The following is a 23,516-nucleotide window of genomic DNA, read 5'->3' as shown; positions in this document are numbered from 1 at the left end:
ACACGTCTGCTCTGTACGCTAGCCGCAACGAGATTGTAATTTAAGGGTAAAATCAAACGAAAATTATGTTAACGTTTTTATATTTCAATTTCAGTCAAATCATACATAAATATTGCGCGTTTCGCATACAATAATAGGACTCTTGACTATTTATTACTGAACTTTAGTGTTTTATCAATGTCCTGCCTCAGAAACTTTAGAAGAGAACTGGTGGCTGAAGATCTTACTTCAAATCGTAATATGTATTTTTTTACACAGATTTAGTAAAAAATACGTAATAATTACGAACTGTATATTGTCATGTATACATAAAATATGCTTATACACAAAGACGATAAAAACCAAACACCAAAAATAAAAACATATTTCCACTTCTATTTGTCAATTGTAATTTTAAAAAGTTTGGAAAATCCAAAAGTGCACGACTCATAATGCTCATTTAATTATGAAATATAAAAAAAAAAAAAACTTAAGTCGTTCAAAATTAATTGCCGAAAAAACAGCTGTAGTAGGAAGAAGGTACTGCACAAGCGCCCCTGGTGGAATAAATGTACATAATATCTATAGATATACAGTCTTGTAGTTTTCGTTTTTTATTAATTGCAATTAAACGACACTGAATTAATTAATCATTCGCATTCAGTGACCTACAATCGTCGATTAGAATTTTTAAAAAAAATTTTTAACTCAAATGATGGATTTTTTCACAAGTTACAGTGTTTTCAGGTTTCACAAATAGTCCATTGAAATGTTACATTTTTTAGGCCTTAGTGTGCATTTGTCAGAGGACGCAATTTTATTTTTTTAATGTGTATCAGTAGAAGCTTAAGTTCAAGTTTGTGGGGTCGGCACCCTTGTCCCCCGGCCGCCATCTTGGAAAAGGGGGTGCAAAGGGTTTTCGCGCTGTATCTCGTAAACTACTTACCCTACAGAAAATTTAATCAAACATAAAATGTAGCAAATTAAATTTCCTACAATTTTATTTCTATTACTTTTTATCGTCAAGTGACCAACAAAAAAGTTATAAACAAAAATAAATGAAAATTTTGTAACAAATTTCCTTTTGGAGGTTATAACTTTTTTTCAGTTCATTTTACAATAAAATGACATCACAGCAATTTTGTAGAGGGTTTTTCAACGAACAATTTCCTCAATATAATTGTTTCGTTTTATTTATTTATCTAGGTTTTACAGCGCTCCAAACTTGAACGGATTCTCGAATGCTCATAGGGATGCAATAAAAACTAAAAATTAGGCTTACTTTTCTATCTATATTTTTTTTATTCATACAATTTATTATGATCTTAACATTCCTATGCTATTATTAAACTATGTTTGACCCTTTTACCCACCACCTATGAGGTAACTCTATCAGAGGTGGATTTTACTGTCGACCAGGCTGAATCGGATGCAGATGCAGTCATCGTCCGTTGTGCGCTTGCTGCATCACAGTCATATGATTCGGTGACAATCATAGCAGAAGACATCGACATCCTTGTATTGCTGACGGCATTAGGAAGGAATCAAACAAATGTATTTTTTTTAAACCTTCAAAAGGGCGTACGTCCGAACAATTGTACTGTCCTTCAAGTTTTAAATATGACGACGTAATAGCTGAGAATTTACTGTTTCTCCATGCCTTCTCAGGATGCGACACAACGTCAGCAGCGTATAACATGGGCAAAGTCAAATTTATAAAAATTTTGCAGAAGCATCCAGAGTTAGCAAGTGGAACTAAATTATTTATGAGTGAGAAAGTCGAGTCATCGTTACTCAGTGTTGTTGGCGAATGTTTTTTCGTCTCTTTATATGGCGGAAATAAAGACGATACTCTAGACACTCTGCGATACAAACGATTTGCTAAGACAGTGACAAAAATGCATTTAATCTCTCTTCACTTCCTCCAACACAAGATGCAGCCCGTTTCCACAGTTTCCGAGTGTATCACCAGATTCAGTTATGGCTCGGTAAATATTGTGATCCAGAAGAATGGGGCTGGAAAAAGCATGGAAAATTTTGGATGCCAATCCAAGCTTCCAAGCCTCCAGCACCCCCCGAGCTTGTGAAATTAATCTTTTGCAGATGCAAAGGAAATTGTGGAAGTGCGTGCGGTTGCCGAAAAGCAGGCCTTAAATGTTCACCAGTTTGCCTCCATTGTGGTGGTGAAAGCTGCAGCAACATCGTGGACATATCAACATTACTTGAAGAAAATGAATTAGAAGATGAATTACCGACAAAGACGCCAATACCAACTCCCATTATACTACAAAAATTCACCTCGGATACTGATTCAGATTTTTTCTCGCAGCCTGGACCATCGAAGAGAATGAAAAAATAATAACTGATAGACATTTTTCAATATATAATAATAAATAACATTATTTTGTCTAGAAATTGCCCGTGGATTACCTCATAGGTGGTGGGTAAAAGGGTCAAACATAGTTTAATAATAGCATAGGAATGTTAAGATCATAATAAATTGTATGAATAAAAAAAATATAGATAGAAAAGTAAGCCTAATTTTTAGTTTTTATTGCATCCCTATGAGCATTCGAGAATCCGTTCAAGTTTGGAGCGCTGTAAAACCTAGATAAATAAATAAAACGAAACAATTATATTGAGGAAATTGTTCGTTGAAAAACCCTCTACAAAATTGCTGTGATGTCATTTTATTGTAAAATGAACTGAAAAAAAGTTATAACCTCCAAAAGGAAATTTGTTACAAAATTTTCATTTATTTTTGTTTATAACTTTTTTGTTGGTCACTTGACGATAAAAAGTAATAGAAATAAAATTGTAGGAAATTTAATTTGCTACATTTTATGTTTGATTAAATTTTCTGTAGGGTAAGTAGTTTACGAGATACAGCGCGAAAACCCTTTGCACCCCCTTTTCCAAGATGGCGGCCGGGGGACAAGGGTGCCGACCCCACAAACTTGAACTTAAGCTTCTACTGACCCCCCCTACACATTAAAAAAATAAAATTGCGTCCTCTGACAAATGCATACCCAAATGTAACTTTTCAATGGACTAACATGACGGACAGGAAAAATTTTTGACCTATTTTGGTGTTTTTTTCCAATTCTATTGCAGTAAATCAATTTTTAAAAAGTATGGAATTAATCTCCATTAAATTATCTCGACAATAGTATGCAAAATATCTTGATTCCGTGAACTATCAAGGCTATAATAATAAAAATAGCCGCCAAAATGAAGCGAAAAAATTTTTTCGATCGTAAAGCACTCTCTGATGCTTCGCATCAAGAGTCGTGCAATAAGGTTGACGATTTTTTACTCTATCGGGTCCTTCTTGTAAGTAAATGAATACTTCGAAGTTTTGAAAGTAGGAAGCAATGGTGAGATCGGCCACGCAATGTGTTCTACTGCATTATTAGTAATTATTACTGTTCCAACTTTACAACACAGTCGCATAATATAAAATTAATTATCAGTTACTTCTTTAACCACTATAAGGAAAGTAATAAGAAAAAAATGTAAAACTGTTATATACTTTATTACATTTTGTTACATTGTAAAGATGCTTCAACATCTTTTAATAGCACTTTATTCACAACATTTCACAAGCACACAAAAATCCACTCATCAAAACATTGCACTTCATAAAAATAAGCATAACATAATAATTTCCACGTAAATGTAATTATCATCAGGGCCGGCCTTCAGTAGCCAGATCCAATCAGGCACCTCGGTGGTAGCAAATAAAGGTGTAAAAAATTTTGAATTCTTTAATTTCATTATTTCCTTTTTCTATTTTTATTATGTTCTTATAACTATTTATTATTACTTATCTCGTTTCAAGTTAAGATATTGTATAGACCTCCCATTCTGGTTTGACCCTTGACGTACGTTAGCCACAAGGAAGATGGCGCCATAGATGTCGCTCTGTCCCAAAACTACGCACGGGCCGGTACTGATATTCGGTACTTATTCTACGACTATCTATGCATGTTTAAATTATACAAAATAATGTCTTCTTTATATTTAAAATCACAAAATAATGACTAGACGTAGTAAATGACTTATTGTTACTAATAACATAAATTGTAATGTGCGGACAAGTAATATTACAATCCATACAAAAATACTAACTATGGTGCCTAGTAATGGAATGTCACGTTTTCTATTTCCATTCATTTATGCGAGCAACTCATTTTGCCCGGAATTTTAAAGTATTATTTATATTATTTTCAAAGTTGGTTGTATATATCTGAAGGATATCTAAATTAAAAATATTTTTAAGATATTTATTACCTATATGAATTATATGTATAAGGTATTGTAAACATTAAACCGAGTAGTCCAGCTATCCTCTACATGTTGTGAATGATTCAGGATGCTTGATCTAAAAACTAATGTCAATAATTCATAAAACAACGTGAATGAGTTAAAGTGAGAATCGAATGAGCCAAACACCCTAATTTTTCAAAATATGCTGCTATAGAGTCCAGATCGAGTATTGTAGTTGTTGTAGCTCCTTTATTTCTGGGTAGTACAATAAAATGACATAATGTCTTTATATAGTTAAAATAATGTAGTATTTTACTTATAAATTGTATTAAATATAGTCTGCAAGCACAAACGAATGAAATCATCAGTAAAATCATTCATTAAAATCATACGAAAGGCACCATTTGTATTAAATATAATAAATATCACACACACATGAGTATTAAGAGCTGGCGCCGACGCACCACAACAATATCTGTATTCACTGTAAGGCAATCTGTATTTTATAATTCCTAACATTCAATTTCCACACAAGTTTAAAATATCATTCAGTAATCAAGTTTAAAGTTCTTATTATTCTGATCAATATTCAATCAATTCTGCGGCGAACATACATTTACACTTTCACAAAATTTTCCTTTCATAGTCTTGTCTGTAGTCTTAACATATTTTATCATTCCTCTTGCATTATAAATTGATAATTGCTATTCAATAAATCACACGCCATATTACTTTCAATAAATGATCTATGTTTGTCGACAAGGGTTACAAAATATACATTCACAGTTACATTATTTGTTATAAACATATTAGGGGTACCGTAGGAATGTCCTCACTGTTGTACGACCACTCGTACTCATATTCTCAGAAGGTTAGGATGGGCTCCTCGCGGTGGTCCAGGATATCTGGAAAAGAGACATCAAACTTTGAGTATATACATTTTTTAACATTAAAAATAAATACCTAACTAAGGTGAGGTAACAATGGTCCACCATGCCATGTGATGCAGGTTTGGTAAAGAGAGATCTCCCGCCGGGCTGGGTGATCATGCCCGAAGATCATGGCACCGGCCCTCCTTCCACAGGTGAAGGTCTGCGTGACGTAGGTGAGGGGGGAGGGGGCGCACTCACCCTTGGCGATGGTCCACCAGGGCAGCGTGACGTAGGTGAGGTAGGCGTGCAGCGGCGCGCAGGCCTGGCGCCGGCCCTCCTTCCACAGGTGGAAGGTCTGCGTGACGTAGGTGAGGGGGGAGGGGGCGCACTCACCCTTGGCGATGGTCCACCAGGGCAGCGTGACGTAGGTGAGGTAGGCGTGCAGCGGCGCGCAGGCCTGGCGCCGGCCCTCCTTCCACAGGTGGAAGGTCTGCGTGACGTAGGTGAGGGGGGAGGGGGCGCACTCACCCTTGGCGATGGTCCACCAGGGCAGCGTGACGTAGGTGAGGTAGGCGTGCAGCGGCGCGCAGGCCTGGCGCCGGCCCTCCTTCCACAGGTGGAAGGTCTGCGTGACGTAGGTGAGGGGGGAGGGGGCGCACTCACCCTTGGCGATGGTCCACCAGGGCAGCGTGACGTAGGTGAGGTAGGCGTGCAGCGGCGCGCAGGCCTGGCGCCGGCCCTCCTTCCACAGGTGGAAGGTCTGCGTGACGTAGGTGAGGGGGGAGGGGGCGCACTCACCCTTGGCGATGGTCCACCAGGGCAGCGTGACGTAGGTGAGGTAGGCGTGCAGCGGCGCGCAGGCCTGGCGCCGGCCCTCCTTCCACAGGTGGAAGGTCTGCGTGACGTAGGTGAGGGGGGAGGGGGCGCACTCACCCTTGGCGATGGTCCACCAGGGCAGCGTGACGTAGGTGAGGTAGGCGTGCAGCGGCGCGCAGGCCTGGCGCCGGCCCTCCTTCCACAGGTGGAAGGTCTGCGTGACGTAGGTGAGGGGGGAGGGGGCGCACTCACCCTTGGCGATGGTCCACCAGGGCAGCGTGACGTAGGTGAGGTAGGCGTGCAGCGGCGCGCAGGCCTGGCGCCGGCCCTCCTTCCACAGGTGGAAGGTCTGCGTGAAGCCGCGGAGCGCCCACAGCGGGTTGTACGCGCCGTCGTCCAGCTCTGCGGGCAACGCGCAATGGTTACATGCCGCGACACTTTTATTAACTTGGAGTACACCTATAGTTGTAATTGATTAGATAACTTAAAATTTAGTAGTTAGTAGTTAGATTTAGTATTGTTTAACCCAGTGGTTAGAAACTCGACCAATAACGGGTTCGAGGTTCAATCTACAATTTCGCACTGGGTCAGCTCGTTGGGAACCATTTTTAAACTCCTATCACTGTAAAAGAACAACCCTTACCCAGTGGTGGGATAATAATAGGTTGACGACCATTAATCGGAAAGCCTTGGGTGGCGTAATGGTACAGTAGTCGATGTTAGCGTTCTTTTTTATACTATTCAAATTAAACAACCAATTCTTCGTTTTCTAATAAATTACAATTATTCATATAAGGCATAATAATTAAAAATATAAAAAAAAAAATGTTAGTTGAATATGAACAAAGTAATAATACTTGTTTTTAATTGATACATTAAACAGGTGTGCAACGATTACCTAAGCTCAATTATGTGTAAGATGTGGTTACAGATAGTTCGGTCGGAAGAAATAATGTTTCTATTATTACGATTCCACTAGAACATGTTAGTTGTTAAAATGGAATAAATGGAATTGGATACGATTCATGATTAATTCGTGTACATGTAAGTATGAATGAACGAGATGATAATCGATGAAAAGCGAAGCTTCTTTAAGGCGGCGGAGCGGTCGGGGCGGGCTCGCGTCGGCATACCGTTCGGTTTCCTCTTGGGCACGTCGCACCAGTAGTATATGTCGGTACCGTCGGGCGTGGTCCGGCGCGGCGGCAGCGGCGCGTTGCGGTACATGACGGCGGCCACCCCGCGGTGCTTGCGCGGCAGCGTGCAGTACGCGCGCGCGCCGCGGTTGGCGCGCCCGCCCGCCGCGCCGTCTTCCGCGCCGTCCCCTGCGCCACCCGGCTCGTACGCGTACTCGCACGCCGGCAGCTCTTCCTCGCCGCGCACCGCCTCCGCGTCCGCGTCGTTCGCGCGCGCCACCGCGTCGGGCGAGCGCGGCGCGTCCGCTGCGAGCAACGCGTCGTCGGCCAGCTCGCAGGCGCGGTCGCGGTCGCGGTCGGCGGGCGCAGGCGACGTGGCGGGCGGCAGGCGCAGCGGGCGCAGCGGCGGCGGCGCGGCGCGCGGCGGGCGGGCGCGGGCGCGCGGGCGCGGCGCGGGCAGCGTGCGCAGGCAGGCGGGCGAGTCGGGCGCGGCGGGCGCGCGCCGGTACACGTCGCGCATGTCGCGCGCGCCCGCCCGCGCCGCGCAGCAGCGCCAGCGCGCGGAGGAAGCCACCGAGCCGCGCCGCCCTACGGACGCAACCACCCGTTAGTGACCGACCCGCACCGATACTCCCGTTCTCGGTTCGAGGGGGCGGGCGTGGGGCCTAGCCTCGGCGCTGCCGACGCTCGCCCTGGACCGTTAGATCCGAACTTGGGAGAAACGGAACCTCAGCGCCTGACAATAATTGATGCCCGAACGCACGAGGTGGTCGTTTCGCATCGAACGAGTAACTTTGCTACCCCCATCGATTCTAGCGAATCTGCTAGATTCTTTTAAGATAAGAAAGTTGGGTGATTTCTGACACACCTAGTATTTCAGTGCGAGACGAGGCAGTGTACCATTATATCGGCTACGCTGCGCGAATCTAACGACGCGGAAGTCGTGTCAACTATTATGTTATCGGGCGTATTCGAGGTCGACACTCGTGGGCTGGCTTCCTCCGCGCGCGGTGCGGGCGGGCGCGGTCCGGGGCGCGGGGCGCGGACCGCGGGCCGCGAGCGTGTGATGTGCGGTACGAATGCGTGAAGCGACAACATTGATTGACGCGAAGCGAGGAGAATTGGCGGGTGGCGTGATATATTATATACTACGCATGAAATATTGAGCGTATCGCAGTTTCATGGTCGCACATAGGGTTACCACCTTTTTTTTCTACAGATAAAGTATATTGATTATTATAGGTAAGAAAAAAAGTACATAGTATGAAAACAAAGTACACTTTATTTTTCTCTATATTTAAGTTAAGGGATGTCGCGCTAGCGAGTGGCGACATCGATTCAGCACCAATCGATAAATTTCCTTTAAAGAAAAAATACTTACGACTATAAACTTTTAAATCAAATCATGCGAAATAAAGTATTTTCGTGTACTTTATTGTTCTCATAAAGTATAGAGTACAATTACCTGAAATAACGTACAATACTTTATTATAAAGTACGGGTGGCAACCCCAGTCGCACATGTATTCAAAATATTGAAACCGATAAACCTATAATGTGAATCGATCTGCATTATTATTTACAATTGCAGGAAAAAACGACTTGGTAAATGAGAAGCCAAATTAAATGAAATATAAACCAATTCATGTATATAAGACGAATAAATTTAACGTACAAACTTTACATATAACAACGGAAAAAAGATGTGTGTTACTATTGATCTACACTCTACAGTAAACAAGTTGAAAACAATCTCAATACTAAAGTTAGTTTACTTAAGTCATTCTAATATAGTTAATTAATTCTAATTAGGATAGACTATCTACAATTCTACAGTGCATAAAAACAATTTTATGATTTTAATTTGATGGTTAGATGTATCACTGAACATAGAGAAATAAATCTTTAACTTTTAATAACTATTCAAATTAACTCATATACAATTGATGCAAGAGGAACATCTACTGGGTAGATTAATTTATAGATTGTCAAAGACATTATTAATATGCATTGTTTTATATTCCCTTGAAATTTAATGTGCAATTAGTATTCTGGTTTATATAGTAAGCACATAGTAACTTCATGGTGACATTGTTAACAATGTTTCGTGCATTACGTACTTGCTTGGGCCTGAATGCAACATATCCAAAAAGTTATGAATATATTTATTCTAGTGAAGAACTAAGTGTCACCTATGGGCGTCCATAAGATCCACTATACAAATTTATAATGTAGAAATTCGTTATCTATCAATCAGAGTCAATAATACGCTACCATTATTATTGGCTGTAATACACATGACGGGTATCTAACCCTGCCCCTTGCACCGGACATCTCGATAAAGGGATCGGAAGTGTCCGATGTGTGTGTGTGCGCGCGCGTGTGTGTGTGTGTGTGTGTGTGTGTGTCTGTGTGTGTGTGTGTGCGCGCGCGCGCGCGCGCGCGTGTGTGTGTGTGTGTGTGTGTAGTGTGTGTGTGTCAGAGTGTGTTTGTCATAGTGTGTTTGTCAGTGTGTGTGTGTCAGAGTGTGTGTGTGTGTCAGTGTGTGTGTGTCAGAGTGTGTGCGCGCGTACGCGTGCGTGTGTCCGTGTCCGCGTGTGTACGCACCGTCGCGCAGGTCGCCGGCCTCGACCTCTGCGACGCCGTCGAGCAGCGCGTCGAGCCCCTCGTTCTCGGAGCGGCTGGTGTCGCCGCGGTCGCGCGCGCGCCAGCCGCCGCGCACGAACGTCGCGATGTTCGCGCTCGGGTCGCTCAGCCGCCGCTGTGCAACAAAAACAAACACTACGTTACACACATCGTCATCACTCATTACGCAACACCGACAGTCACAAAAAATACATGCACTATTCATTTCTCGCTGTTAATGCGCTTAAGGATGCGCAGTTACAACTGACAGTTTCATCACCTAATATATTTAAGTTGTTTAGTTATCAGACCAACTGAACATATTAAACTGTCACTTATAACTGCATTATTGTGTGTATTACACATCGCACACTATTTTGATACTTAATTTTTACAAGTAACGACGCGTCTAAGATACACTTTATCTTTAGGCTAGTTTGTGTACTATTTATTTTAGGATTATTAAATCAACAGTTAGCCAACGTCTCAAATGAGGCTCGTGTCCTGTAATAATAGAGTAGTATATTGATGATGGTCAATAAATGAGCATGGGAAATTCTTAATGAAATCCGCAAATAAATTTTATTGAAAACCTCCAATCCTCCAAAAACATTTAAGGACTTCTAAAATAGGTTTTTTACTTAAAATCAGATTTTAATATATGGAGTTAATCTCGTAAACAATATTAACATATTTCGGATTGACTTAGATATTTTTTTAAGACATTTGTTATCGTGAAGATAAATCGTACGATAAGTTTATGATAAGTCGATCACGTGTTATATTGAGTGACTACGAAATTTAACGTGGAGTAAGTATATGTTACATTTAATATTAAGTAGTCGGCATGCTTCATTTCAAACATAAGTGTTTTTATAAATATGTACGATAAAGATACAAAAACACTGCAGGACATTAAATTATTTTACTTCAGTAATGTAAAATAGAAATAGGTATATTTTTGGCACTAAATCGCACCTACTAGATAATGCGCACTTAACATTGGCACGCTAACAGATGGCGCTAATTGTTATCAGCGAGCCATACTACTCAGCGCTTTACTATTGTCACTATTATTAGCATTAATAATTAATAAATAGATTAACTACGTAACTTTTACACACAGACTATTAATTTTCCTTTTAAATATATTCCTGTTTGATACCTGTTTACTTATTACTAGTCTTATTTATACATTTGTGACGAGATGTAAAGATTTGCTCATTGCAGTTTATTGACTATTCATGTTGTATGCTACTATTTTAACGTACTGCATAATACGGGCATCTTCCCTTCCCAATAGGAGAGGTAGCTTGGAAAATATTTTAATAAATTGCTACAATATAGAATGTTTGGCAAAGGGAGATTTCCCGCCGGGCTAGGTGACCATGCCCGGACAGCGGCCATGCTCCAACAGTCTCAGTTCGGAGCTTGTATATATATGCAAGATGTTTAGAAAACTTCAATAGCGTGATTCAGCAGCGCCATCTCTTGACTAGTAGGGTAAAGTCGCTACAAATGTAAGGAGTTTAGGAGTATGGTAAAGGTTCGAAAGGTGGTTGTATGTAATGTCGGTGTGCGTGGGTACCTGGTGGCGGTAGACGAACATCTCCTCGGGGTCGTCGTCCCAGTCGCTGTCCCAGAGGTCGGCGGCGGCCAGCCCCGGCTCCGAGCTGGGCGTGTGCACGCCCGACGTGCGCGGCCGCGACACCGCCACCTGAACAACCGCCACATACATCGATCGAACAGCTTTGCATTCTTATTACTTTTTAGGGTTCCGTAATTAAAGGGTAAAAACGAAACCCTATTTCTAAGACTTCGCTGTCTGTCCGTCGTTCACAGGCCTATATCTCCGGAACCGTAATAAATAAACACATGAAATTACAGAGGATGCATAACGGTGGCTGCTATAACAACAAATACTAAAAATAAAATAAAGTTGAATATTAAAGGGGTCTCCATACAACAAACCGGATTTTTTCGGTTGATCGGTTTGATCGGTTATGCATTCTCTGTAAAAATTTGATGTGTCTATCTATTACGGTTCCAGAGATATAGCCCTGTGACAGACGGACAGCGAAGTCTTAGTAATAGGGTTCCGTTTTTACCCTTTGGGTACGGAACCCTAAAAATATAATATATCAGATAATACAGAATTCACGTCAAGGATACACATTAAAACGGTTATTCAAACGACGTTCAAGTTATCGCTAACAGGTAATGAAAATATAATAATATAATGAAACTGTAATGGAAGCAGTGAGTAACGGCTAGTTATGATTAATAAAATAGTTTTACCTTCCTATTAAATGTATCAAACGTAAATATTGTCAATTATTTTTTAAGACGACATTTATCTCCCATATGTATGGAATAGAATCATGAAACGAACAAGCAACCCACGTGATGTTATGTGGTCGCTGACCCTTTGACAGCCAATACAACCCTAGAACAGTGGACTATCAAAACATCACAGATGCAATTTTAATATTGAGGGGACTTTTAATGCTTCCTCTCATATTCATTAATATGCTTACTAAAGTCATCAATTCGCATTGGAGCATGGTCAATGTCTCTCCTAGTCGTGGGACAAACTCCCTTTGCAAGTAAGTAAGACTTACACAGCCACAGTTGCGCGTGGAATTCGGTGATCCCTTACGATCAAGTGGACCGCATGCTGGATGACTAAACAAACTGCTTATAAACGTGCGTTTACCTCGGCGTGTCCCTTCCCGCCGGGCCCCTTCATGCGCACGAACTCGCAGCGCGCCGCCGCGCCCGCGCCGCGCGCGCCCAGCAGACCGAACGACATGCGCTGCGCCACCTTCGTCGACAGAGACGATTGCTGGAACACCACACACACACATTATTACTGACTGGCAAACTAGACACGTAGCGTATACGACGACATTTTGCACGCAACTTCACGCGACAATTTTGCACCACACTCGGGTAGTCAAAATATAACCACTAAGAGCTCTAAGTGCAGGGCTACAATATAATATATTAGGTATTATATATTATATCTACGTTTTTATTTCTCTTATATAATTGCATTGTTTACAAAAAAATCTGATAGAATCATGCATGATTAAGCCTGGGCGGCAACACTGCCACGATTAAGATTGATTCATAACTGCAGTTTCAAGCGCCGCTGTGTTCTGAATTAGAGATCTGATTTTTTGTAACGCATGAGCAATACCAAAAAAAAATAGGCTCAAACTCTGTACAACCTAACCCCTTACAGTTATTGGTTTACGAACCTTTACATTCCAGTATAATTTAATTCTTACAATAATCTGTAATATTGATGTAAGTACAAACAACTTACATATATGCCTGCATGCCGCACGATCAATGTAAGGCTTTATGTAGCGTACTAATGCTCTTATACACAAATAAAGTACGCTTGGATTCTCCCACTTGACAGATAAATCACAAAGCAATATATATTTTTACCCGACTGTGGAGGGTATTTTTTTTTAAACTTACGTCTGATTCTTTAGCATCCCCTACTGCTTGACAGATTTTAACATACCTATGAGGTATTATTGGATTCGTCTAAACAAGGGGAGTGAAGTAATAGGCAACATTACTTCCCCATTTAGTTCGTTATTTTTAAGCAGCCGGGTTGTATGTTTTTCAACAATTACTAGTTAAGTTTAATTTTAAATCAGAAAAGAGACCTCACTTTCCGGCAACGATGCCTAATTCCTGGAAAATGATTAAAAAAAGACAGTGGTTATTTCATTTATTTACACGTCTACTTTTAGATGATATAAAAGCGTGATGAAACTCGCACTGATATATTATTGTTTCTCAATCGGTTCCATTATCACAAAATGTATGCACATATAAAGATATAGCTTAACCGGAACATTAATATCGTGAGCTAATCGTTATTCCATCAGCGCAGTGTTCCGTTAGGCTACGGGCACAGTAGGCAAACAGTTTGCCGCCGACTGAGTTAGCGGCGTATCGATTTAGTACGTCCTTCCATATATTTTAAATGGAGTGTTCACAGTTTGCTAGTTTAGCGCTCACTCTTCGCAGTTTGCAGCGTTACGCGCGCCGACTGTGTCAATCAGCGGCTTACACAGAGCAAAACCGGTTCCAGTCAGCGGCAAAATGGTTTTAGTTCGCCGGCGTAGTGAATACAGTTTGCCGAAAACAGTTCATGCGGACAGTTGGACATAAACAATCGACGCGTGTGGTCGTGTTGTTATTCATCGATTACATACCTACCTAACCTAACTACCCATACCACAAAAAATCTAAGTATGTCCTTTGGAACGGAAAGGTTTATTACCGAGGTACAAAATCGACCATGCATATGGAACATATTGAGTGAAGAATACAGTAATAGAGTATTAAAGCAGAGTGCTTGGAATGAAATCGCTGAAATTCTATACGCTGATTGGCAAAACTTAGAAGAAAGCAATAAAAGAAAAAGAAGTAAGTTCCATTGTATTTATTATTTTTGCAACATTCCATTTTATAAGCCGCACGCACATAGGTAGCGGATGTCTTGCAAACTCCGTCACACCATTTCGTCCTGTACGTTATAGCTTACAAGTATTTCTCTTGCCAGGGTAATTTTCCTTCGTTAAGAAAATAGTTTTTAAAGTTGTCTCTTGTTGTTTTACCAGAATTTGATACAGTAATTATTCGGCTACTTGCACTTGTAAGAGTCGTTGAGGTACGACGCGAAAGACGTGCATATCGTGATTGTTCTCTTGCTATGACAAAATTATGTAAAATACAAGCAGCTTTTACGATAGCGATAGTTGTATTCACATTAGTAGCAATCGGTGTATGCAGAACTCTCCATTTGTTTGCTAGAATTCCGAATGCACATTCTACACACCTTCTAGCCCGACTATGACGATAATTGTAAATTCGCTCTTCTTTATTTAAACTTTTATTTGGAAAAGGCCTTAAGATATGTTTTTGCAATCCGAATGCTTCATCCCCAAGAAACACGAAAGGTTGGGGTAATCCATTTGAGTTAGGCAATTTAATAGAGTTAGGAATATTTAAGGACCCGCGAGCCAATTTTTTGCCAAAAATACTTTCTCTAAATATATTACTGTCAGCGTTTCGTCCACAAGCACCAACATCAATAGCTATAAAAGAACAGTTTGCATCTGCTACGGCTAACAGAACAATTGAGAAAAACTTCTTATAATTAAAATAGTTAGACCCACTTTTTGGTGGTTTTCGGATACGGATATGCTTGCCATCGATAGATCCTATACAATTTGGATAGTTTGTTTTTTCATAATATCCTCTTGCGATTTTTAGCCATAATTCTTCAGAAGGCTCTGGCATGTTCTGTGGCTGTAAGACATCCCATATAACACAAGCAGTTTCTATTATTATTTTCCGTACCGTCGATTTGCCAACAATAAACTCCTGGGCAATTTTTCCATAACTTAGTCCAGTTGACAGGAATCTGAAAGAATATGAGCTATTGGTTATTTTTGTTTCAGTACAAGACCTACAAAAAAAATGGAAAGGATTACGCGACTATCACTCCAGAGAAAAAAATAAGGATTCCTCACTTAAAAGTGGAAGTGGGGCACCAAAAAAACGCAAGACTCCTTATTTGAATATGTTGCAGTTTTTAAATGTTTCTAGAGCTAACAACCAGACGTCCAGCAATATTATAGCTGAGACATCTAGCGACTCAGAGATTAATGAAAATGATTATATGAGTAGTTCTACTAACTCAGAAGGCAATCGCAGCACACCAAAACCAAAAAAGCTGACTATGTTTCAGGAGGCACTACTTAAATCGATGGATAAAAAAAAAGAAAACGATCCGGATATGAACTTTTTACTAACTATTTTACCGGAAATGAAGACAATGACCCCTACACAAAATTTTGAATTTCGATTTGAAGTGATGAAATTAATCAAAAATATAAAGTATGACGTACACAATAATTATGATCGTGCTCTAATGCAAACTGGGTTTACAAATAGCTATCCATATCAGTACGGCTATATGAGTGGAAGTAATACATCAAATGTTCAGAACAATCCTTCAACCTCAAACAACTTCAACTCTGCTGGCACCAGCACCATTCGAAGTTCTCGAAATAGTCCATCACATAGTTCTACAAGCTCTTCAGCAGAAATAGAAGACATAGAAGCCATATTGCGAGGTGGTTTAGACCACAAAGAGGATGAAGAATGACTTAGTCATACCTACTTAATGCTAGTTCCTATTCCAAATGATTATTTAATAAGACTGATTTTGTGAAGTGATAAATCAATAATAATCAAAACAATAATATTTACTTGTTAGGTATAATATTACAAATTTATACGTTGTTGATTTTTAAATAAAAATAATTAAAATTAACATATTTTCTTACCTCAATGTAATAGTGAGCCGTTCTTCGGGACATATTGTGTCTCTTGTGATATTATTTTTAGCAATATATTGGGTTATAGAGTTCAGCAGTTTATCAAATGTAAGAGAAGTCATATTAAAATAGTCGTAAAACTTTTCCGGATATTTCCTGAGTTCCGGATAAAGAACGTGAAATTGTCCAATACTTAATCTTTTTTGGTTTAATGGATGAACCCAGTGCTTCTTTTTACATTTATCTTCTTCCATCGCTTCTAAAATACCAATTACCTCATAAATATCCATCTTGACAAACACAACCACACCCTTCGTACAACAAAAGTAAACTGAACTCGGTTTAGTCGGCAGTGGCAGCTCAGAACAGTTTGCTTGCGACGCCAGCAAACTGTTCTTAGTTTGCCGCTCACTAGAATTTCGGTTTGCCACAAATTTGCGGCTCACGCAGTCGGCAGCGAACAGTTTGCCTACTGGGCACGCAGCCTTAGACTTTGACAGCAGATTAGGCCTCGCGTCACGCGCGTTCCGTGTGGTTCGCTATACTACCTACGTTTTTTCGCTATCGTAAATAAACATGAAATTTGTTTTCAACATCTTTTTATCCAAAGCAGGTCAGTTTTATAAAGTATTGCAATAATTCACAACGATGACTTAGTCTAGCCTAGACCAACGTTACGAGCGAAATAATGAGATGTATGGAGCCAGTAGCCACTACAACCACGTATGGTCGTTCATTATCATACTAGATATTAACAGATGTTTTCGATGGATATATTTCTGTTGATGTTTACGACGCATTTAACTTAATAGATCTTACCACATACCTACCTAAATGAAACAAAAAAATGCTTTTGTACAATAAACATGATATTTTATCCGATGCAAATGAGTCCATTAGCAGCGACCTTTACAGCTGACGTGCAACATAGAGAACAAATGTCCAATCAACTGCGGGTCGCGAGCTTATTTTTCAACAGCGAGCGAAGACAATAGCTGAAACATAACGCGACCTAATATTTTGAAACAAGGCGCTGTCGTAGTAAACAATAGTAAGCTGCGGACGGCGCTAATTACGGGCACGTGCCGCGCACCGGCCGCCGCCGCCGCCGCACGCTGCGGGAACGTAAACATCGCCATTCATGTCGTTATGATACAGATGCCATTGTTGCCACAAAAAAATAACCAAGCAGTCATCGATCATATTGTTGTTTCTTAATGTATCTATCAAATTATTATCGATCGTGTAAACACACGATCGATGACAAATTATGAGACTCATAACAACATACAAAAAGTCATACATCAAGGCTCTCGAGCTTCAATTACCTTAGCAATAGTTTGTAATTACGTTAGTAAATACTTAACTTGCGTCCTGATAGTTGACAATATTATTCTGCAATAAATTTGTTATGTATTTTGTTAACTCCAATAATGTATAAGGTACTTAAGAAATTCCACACTATTAAAGTCGAGAATCTTCAACCCTAACAGTCTCCAAAAAAAGTCTATTACACGCCGATTGAAACCCTAAAGGAAAAAGCAATAATTAGAGCAGGCAATTGAAACCATCAACACAGGGCGTCGACCCGACATGGTGTTCTACCGCAGCTATAGAAATTATTTCAACACGAAAGCTTTCCACGATACGATAGCTTATGACTAGGTCGTTATTCACCTCCTTCTTACTATTTAGCTTTCTTGTTTATCCTGTTTTTATTTAGCTCGTATGATTTCGTAGAAACAAATATATCTAGGTAAATTGTATTAACCCGCTCAATCGATTAATGTAAAATGCCTGATCAAGGTCCTGTAAAACCTATAGGTTATTAATAAAAATAAATAATAACATCAAGAAGGCAGAAATTAATGAACTCATCAACGGAAAACTTCCTTAAACAAACAACCTAAGATGCGAACCAGAAATTGAAATCTTGTTTATTTTATATAGGGTAGATTTTAACGAGTGACTGCAAATAAAAGTTTTGAGTGACAAAAATAATGAATTGTGGTTATAGTATTACTAAGTGAGCGACAGTATTATTAAGTGAGCGACTGGCTGCGAGTGACGTGAAATCAACAGAACAGCGACTTACAAACATTAATGTGAGTTACTTAAAATACGAAATGAGAAGCTTCATTTATTTTTGAGCGACCTAATATTTGTCTAAGTGTAAACATCACGTCCTGCGTTTTACTCAATATTTAGCATTTTTTTTTAATACTGAGCAGCATTTTATTTTAAATGAAGTGTTTCGAATACAAAAACCACTTTGAAAAATACTATAATAAGTAGAATAGTGTGCTCATTGATCATGAATAAAGGTAAGGTCTGAATTCATACAGATTGGGCCCACCCGCTCGCAGGACGCTACCGCGCCCTGCTCGCTTAGTTTTATATTCTCTTATATGTTCCAACCTAACCTAACCAATTCTATTAGAAAAGCCTATCTTAATACTAAAGTTGCCTCTCTATATTTCCAGTCGCTCATTTAGTAATGTAGTCGCACAAGTTATGTCATTATCAGTCGCTAAGTTATTTTTTATTCGACCGTTTTATAATTTCCCTTTTATATATACTATAAACTCGCAGATAAATATCGCACCATTGTTATTGAAAATTAAAATGATCATGTACGGAGCCACTCATTAAGAATGGCACAGAGCGGCGACGGCGGCGGCGCGGCGGCGACGCGGCGGCGCGACCACTTGTTGATATGCCTCCCGGGACGCGCCCACCCCCGCCCGCCCCGAAGGTCGCTCGCAATCACTGTTGTTTCACTTTCTACCAATCAATAAGTCACATCGAAAGGGGAACTGCAGGACTTCCTTTTGGCACCCGTTACATATGCCAACTAGTTTTAGTTTACTCAGGTTTTCGATAGAACTCATGTGTGCAGCTCAAAAACCGCTGCTACCCCGTGCCAAGTGAGTCACGTCGTTGCTAAACGAAACCACGACTCATAAGTCGTGATATTGTATTTATTTCTAAAAAATTAAATGTATTTCAATTCTGCCTATCTTGAATAGAGTACACAAAGCGAGCATAGTTCCGGTCGGATATGAGTGCCACCGATGCGTTCCCATGTCGAATAGGCAGCAGACAAGAAGTCACCAACAAACATTTATTGTAAAGCTAATTCTCGAAATGTGTACCTTGTTAAGTTTAGGAATTTTAATAATACCTGTCAGTAATTTGCTACGAATAAGGTACATAACTGCCGTCATTAAAAAATGGGCCATTTATATTGGTAATATTGTCCCTGTTCATTCGAAGCTTTGAATGATTTAGATAAGTTTCCTTTAAAGCATTAAATTTAGCAGAAATAGTCATACGACAGATAGTGTAATGAAATCTAAATAGAAAAATGTAAATATGTAGCAACAGATGAAGGAGGGTAAGCTTCGTATAAAGTTTAATGTGAAGGACTAGGAGTAAGCCTGAGTAAGCGGCGTGGGCGTTTGACGTCACCGCCTCACCGCACGCGTATCGATGCTGGCTCGGAGCCCCGTTAACCCCGTTTCGCTCTCCACCGACACCTCGCCCGGTCCCGACCGACTGCACTTGTCGCGATAACATTATGGACCTTTTGTGAAATTGGATGTCAGCACCAGCTATTCAGCTATTCGAAAAAAACATCATACGGTTAATACACGACGCCGGTAGTCTTTTAATGAAATTTTTAGCCCTTTAGGAATACAGGACGTTACCATCATCAAGTAATAGATGTCTGAGACGACCAATGCTTCATGTTAGTAACTCACCTCATCATTATCGTTACTTTAAGTGTCCTACTACTTACCGATCATGGCCTTCCCTACCTTTTTTTCCTTCCATGAATCCTTGGTCCGTTCCGAATATTCTCATGATATTTCTTTAATAAATTTGATTGGATTTTCAACCCAAAACATTAGAATGGGAGGCCGAAATCAGTACCACTGCCTTAGTGACCAACAATAACGTATTTCAATGAAACGACTAGCTTAAACATTATTGTTCACAAACTTTTTGTAAAAGCTTAATCCGATATCAGTTTCGTCCCTCTTGAAACTTAACTTCAATAAAGATGAAATAATGAAGACTCTCAAGACAATAGTTCAGCCTTGGCGCCGCTGGCGGATGACGCCTTATACACATTTAAGTGCTAATTCGACACCGATCTACATACCCACTACGTTCGTATACATTATGAGCGACAACACTCGAATAACCTTCGCAGTATCCGAACAAATTCTTACTTTATTCCTCAAACCTCAGTACAACCTTTCCTTATATTATTTCAATGAATTATAAACATAAATTTAATATGTCTTAACAACCAACCTTATTGCAGTATTTAACCATTTATCTTTGGTAAATTGATGTCCCACTGTTTGGCAAGTTTCCACTACAATTAAGAAAAACATACTCATATCTTGTTCTCAGTTTGCTCTTATGGTTTGGTTGTACACTGTACAGTATATAACCAAACTGCCTACCGTTCTGATTTTAAAGATACATGTTTTTGACCTACTATACCATGAGACGTTTTTAACAGCTGTAGAGACTACGTTAAGAGTAAGATACTTAAATTATTCATAATTCCAATATCTACCAACTTCTCGCCCTTATGTTTCAGTTAAAGAGCCCAGACAAAATATTATGCCCTCTAGTTCCATCCACGATTGTCGACTGTCCTCGTCAATATATTTCAATAAAGAAATTTTATTAATTAAGTATTTTCTCCGATATCTCTCTCCCCGTCCTGTTAAATTATAATAGACCCTTTACGTTTTATTAATACAAATCATTGTATGTAAACTTGTTATGTTCTTTGTACCAACACCCTTTATTTATAATCAATCTTCCCGATGTTTGCCTAATAAAAAGGAGAATTTGGTTATTTCTAGTAGGCAGCAATTGTCAAAATGCGATCTTTGGTAGGCAAAAGATTACACAGACAGATTAGTTATTAATAGGTACGCCTCTGATGCGATGATCGTAATGATGCCGCAATGAGGCTAATCGATTCGATAATTTAATTACGAAACTACTTAAGAAAAAAACTTGTGCAATACACCGACAGCTGTTACTAATCTCATTATATTGTTTTGTTAATCTTAAAGCAATACGTACACCACATGGTGTACGTATTGGTTGGTGGTGGCGGTGGTGTAATAGACTTGCAATATGATTACATAATCATACTATTACTATTACTATTGACTTCGCCAGTTATAAAATATTTAAGCAAGTTTTGCCTACTGTTTTGTCAATTTTTGTAGGATTTTGCCTTAGTTAATTAAATAAATTTGATATTATTCACGAACGTTAGTGACATATTTTCCTCACTCCGATGTGTTTGTAACCTACTTCAAAACAGTTGGGTACTTTAAATATTGTGTCAAAACCTGTTTTATGATGTCTCTCAAACGGAATAATGATCCTTATATAATGGTACTTCACGTCTGCCACACTGCCTTCAGGACTTAGTCGGAGACATATATCAAAGATCCAATTTGCCTCCTAATCACTTCTTACATACGAAGTTCTGATCCGATACGGATCTGGCTATACTTTCCAAAGGTTGCCCGGTATTCGCAGACAGAAAGTGCCCTATCTATTTGCAGTCACATCTGTTATAAATTTATAATAATATGTATATGCATTAGACCTATTTTAATGGTGTTATATTAAAAACGTAGTAACTAAAGACTAGTTGTTGTTCGATATTTAGTGATTTATATGTCTATTTAGATTTAGATAACGGCAATACCTTTCAATTGTAATCTGTACAAAAAGTTTCCGATAATTTAATATTGTACTTGGTTTAAACAATACCATTGAATACTACTTCCCGGAATACTTTACATAAAAGTCCAAAGACAAGTGTACGTTTAAATTGAGTCATGTTTATATTCTCGTCGTGTTCGCTCTTATTATAATTTGTGGTAAAATATGCGCGCGCTCCACCGCGAGTGGCGAGGAATTAAACACCTTATAATGATGGCGCGCACGTCGCCGCCGCGGGCAGTGCGGGCAGTGCGGGCACCACGCACGCTACACCCGCGCGTACACTCGTACTATTAAGGTCCTTAGGGCGGATCACGCGTATCGAGTTTGACTGGTATGTGTAACATGAACTTACGCTCTCTTAAAAGGAATTTTATAATCTCAACTTAAGAATACCTATAAAGATAAGTCAATATAACTTGAACCTTCAAATATATCTACCTAGAAAGGGCAATATAAAAAACATATGGCGACTAAGAGCACGACGAAAAAGACAAATTGGAATTGACAGCGAGTGGGGCCAAAATCAATTGCGCAATAATCCTAGCGGAGGCCGCCGCTAGCGAACTTCTTGCTGTAGTTAAAAGGATTCTTGGGTAACGAAGCCGCCTTAATACAATATGTAGGTACGGTCTCGTTAGCAAGTCCATTATATTAGCTTAATAACAACAGTTTAAAACGCATATACACTCATGCTCTTATATCATCGTACATATGAGCGCTGCAAATTGTGTCGCAACACTTGAAACTCTCAGATGAGTGAACTTGTCGTTCGCCCTCCATGTGGAGATGGGATATTGAATGGAGACATTTTATAATAAACAATGTATATTATATTAAAGACATTCAAGTATATAGTAGCAATAGAACGGACTGGGAGGATATTTTGCATCTACCTATAAGGTACATAATATTATTAAAATCACTTGTGGTAAGTCCATTTGAAATATATGTCAACTGTCAATCAATAGTGAATAGCGAAATGGTGAATATGTGAAGGGATGAACGTTTATGTATGAAATTTTTGATCATATACACTATGTATAGCCCTATCTTTTTTAAATATTTATGACATATGTAAAATAATGTACCTATTTCCTGTTCCACACAATGTTCTCCATCTATCAATACAACGTTGTAAAACACTCTACCGTGACGTGAAGAGCTCCCCGTTGTCTGATACAGGGCAATACAAGCTTAGTCTTAATAACTAGAATCTTTAAGCTCCGCAAGCCGCATATATGACAGTGACAGTAGACAATCAACGAGGTGACCGGAGTCTTAACGAATCTTATCACTTAACAACCCAGCTCTCATTCGTCCTCTAACAATATATAATTTGTCTCCAATGTCAAAGCTATTACGTGTAACACCATCTTCTAATATAATTTAAAAGCGTATAACGACGATGTCCCTTCATCGCCATGAACTCCGATAATTTAAAACAAAACTATCAATTTAATCATAGACTTGTACAACTACATTCACTTATAATAAAACGTGACGGGCTCATGACTATTGAAAGACTGATAATAATTTAATAACGATTATTGATTATATAGGATTGGCTCTAACATCCACATAGTCATCCGATCCACAAGGCAGGAAGGTACGGTTGGCAATCGGATATTATCTTCAGGATACTATCCTGTCATTAAAAAAACAGTAAAAGTT

At 39.6% G+C, this 23,516-nt stretch overlaps 3 protein-coding genes across 5 annotated transcripts in view; 2 read left to right on the top strand and 1 right to left on the bottom strand.

The window, feature by feature from the left end:
* The window catches only part of LOC140751468 (phosphatidylcholine:ceramide cholinephosphotransferase 2), a 118,785-nt gene that overhangs the window by 65,445 nt on the left and 29,824 nt on the right, over positions 1–23,516 (top strand). The gene's annotated exons all lie outside the window — the stretch shown is intronic.
* LOC140751467 (uncharacterized) overlaps positions 4,236–23,516 on the bottom strand; it is a 52,758-nt gene continuing 33,477 nt past the window's right edge. For both annotated transcript variants that reach the window (XM_073085332.1, XM_073085331.1), the window contains 5 exons: positions 12,413–12,541; positions 11,285–11,413; positions 9,679–9,832; positions 5,379–6,338; positions 4,236–5,153 (listed from right to left, as the gene is read on the bottom strand). In XM_073085332.1, the coding sequence (XP_072941433.1) occupies positions 5,113–5,153; positions 5,379–6,338; positions 9,679–9,832; positions 11,285–11,413; positions 12,413–12,541 (1,413 nt within the window). In that variant the 3' untranslated portion in view covers positions 4,236–5,112. The remainder of the gene's footprint in view (positions 5,154–5,378; positions 6,339–9,678; positions 9,833–11,284; positions 11,414–12,412; positions 12,542–23,516) is intronic.
* LOC140751470 (uncharacterized) lies at positions 13,676–16,085 on the top strand. Its single transcript, XM_073085338.1, has 2 exons — positions 13,676–14,151; positions 15,189–16,085. The coding sequence occupies exons 1-2, from the start codon at positions 13,977–13,979 to the stop codon at positions 15,896–15,898; spliced, it is 885 nt and encodes a 294-aa protein (XP_072941439.1). The 5' UTR covers positions 13,676–13,976; the 3' UTR covers positions 15,899–16,085.

Source organism: Epargyreus clarus, unplaced genomic scaffold (assembly GCF_041222505.1).
Source record: "Epargyreus clarus isolate Ecla_fem2 unplaced genomic scaffold, WU_Ecla_fem_2.2 ptg000023l, whole genome shotgun sequence".
Taxonomy (NCBI): Eukaryota; Metazoa; Arthropoda; class Insecta; order Lepidoptera; family Hesperiidae; genus Epargyreus; species Epargyreus clarus.
Note: the sequence above shows the minus strand (reverse complement) of the source record. Positions and strands in the feature narration are given on the sequence as shown.

Coding starts and splice junctions, on each gene's coding strand:
- LOC140751470 (XM_073085338.1), top strand. CDS start 13,977: ATGTCCTTTGGAACGGAAAGGTTTATTACCGAGGTACAAAATCGACCA. Junction 14,152..15,188: donor AAGCAATAAAAGAAAAAGAA/GTAAGTTCCATT, acceptor TTTTTGTTTCAG/TACAAGACCTACAAAAAAAA.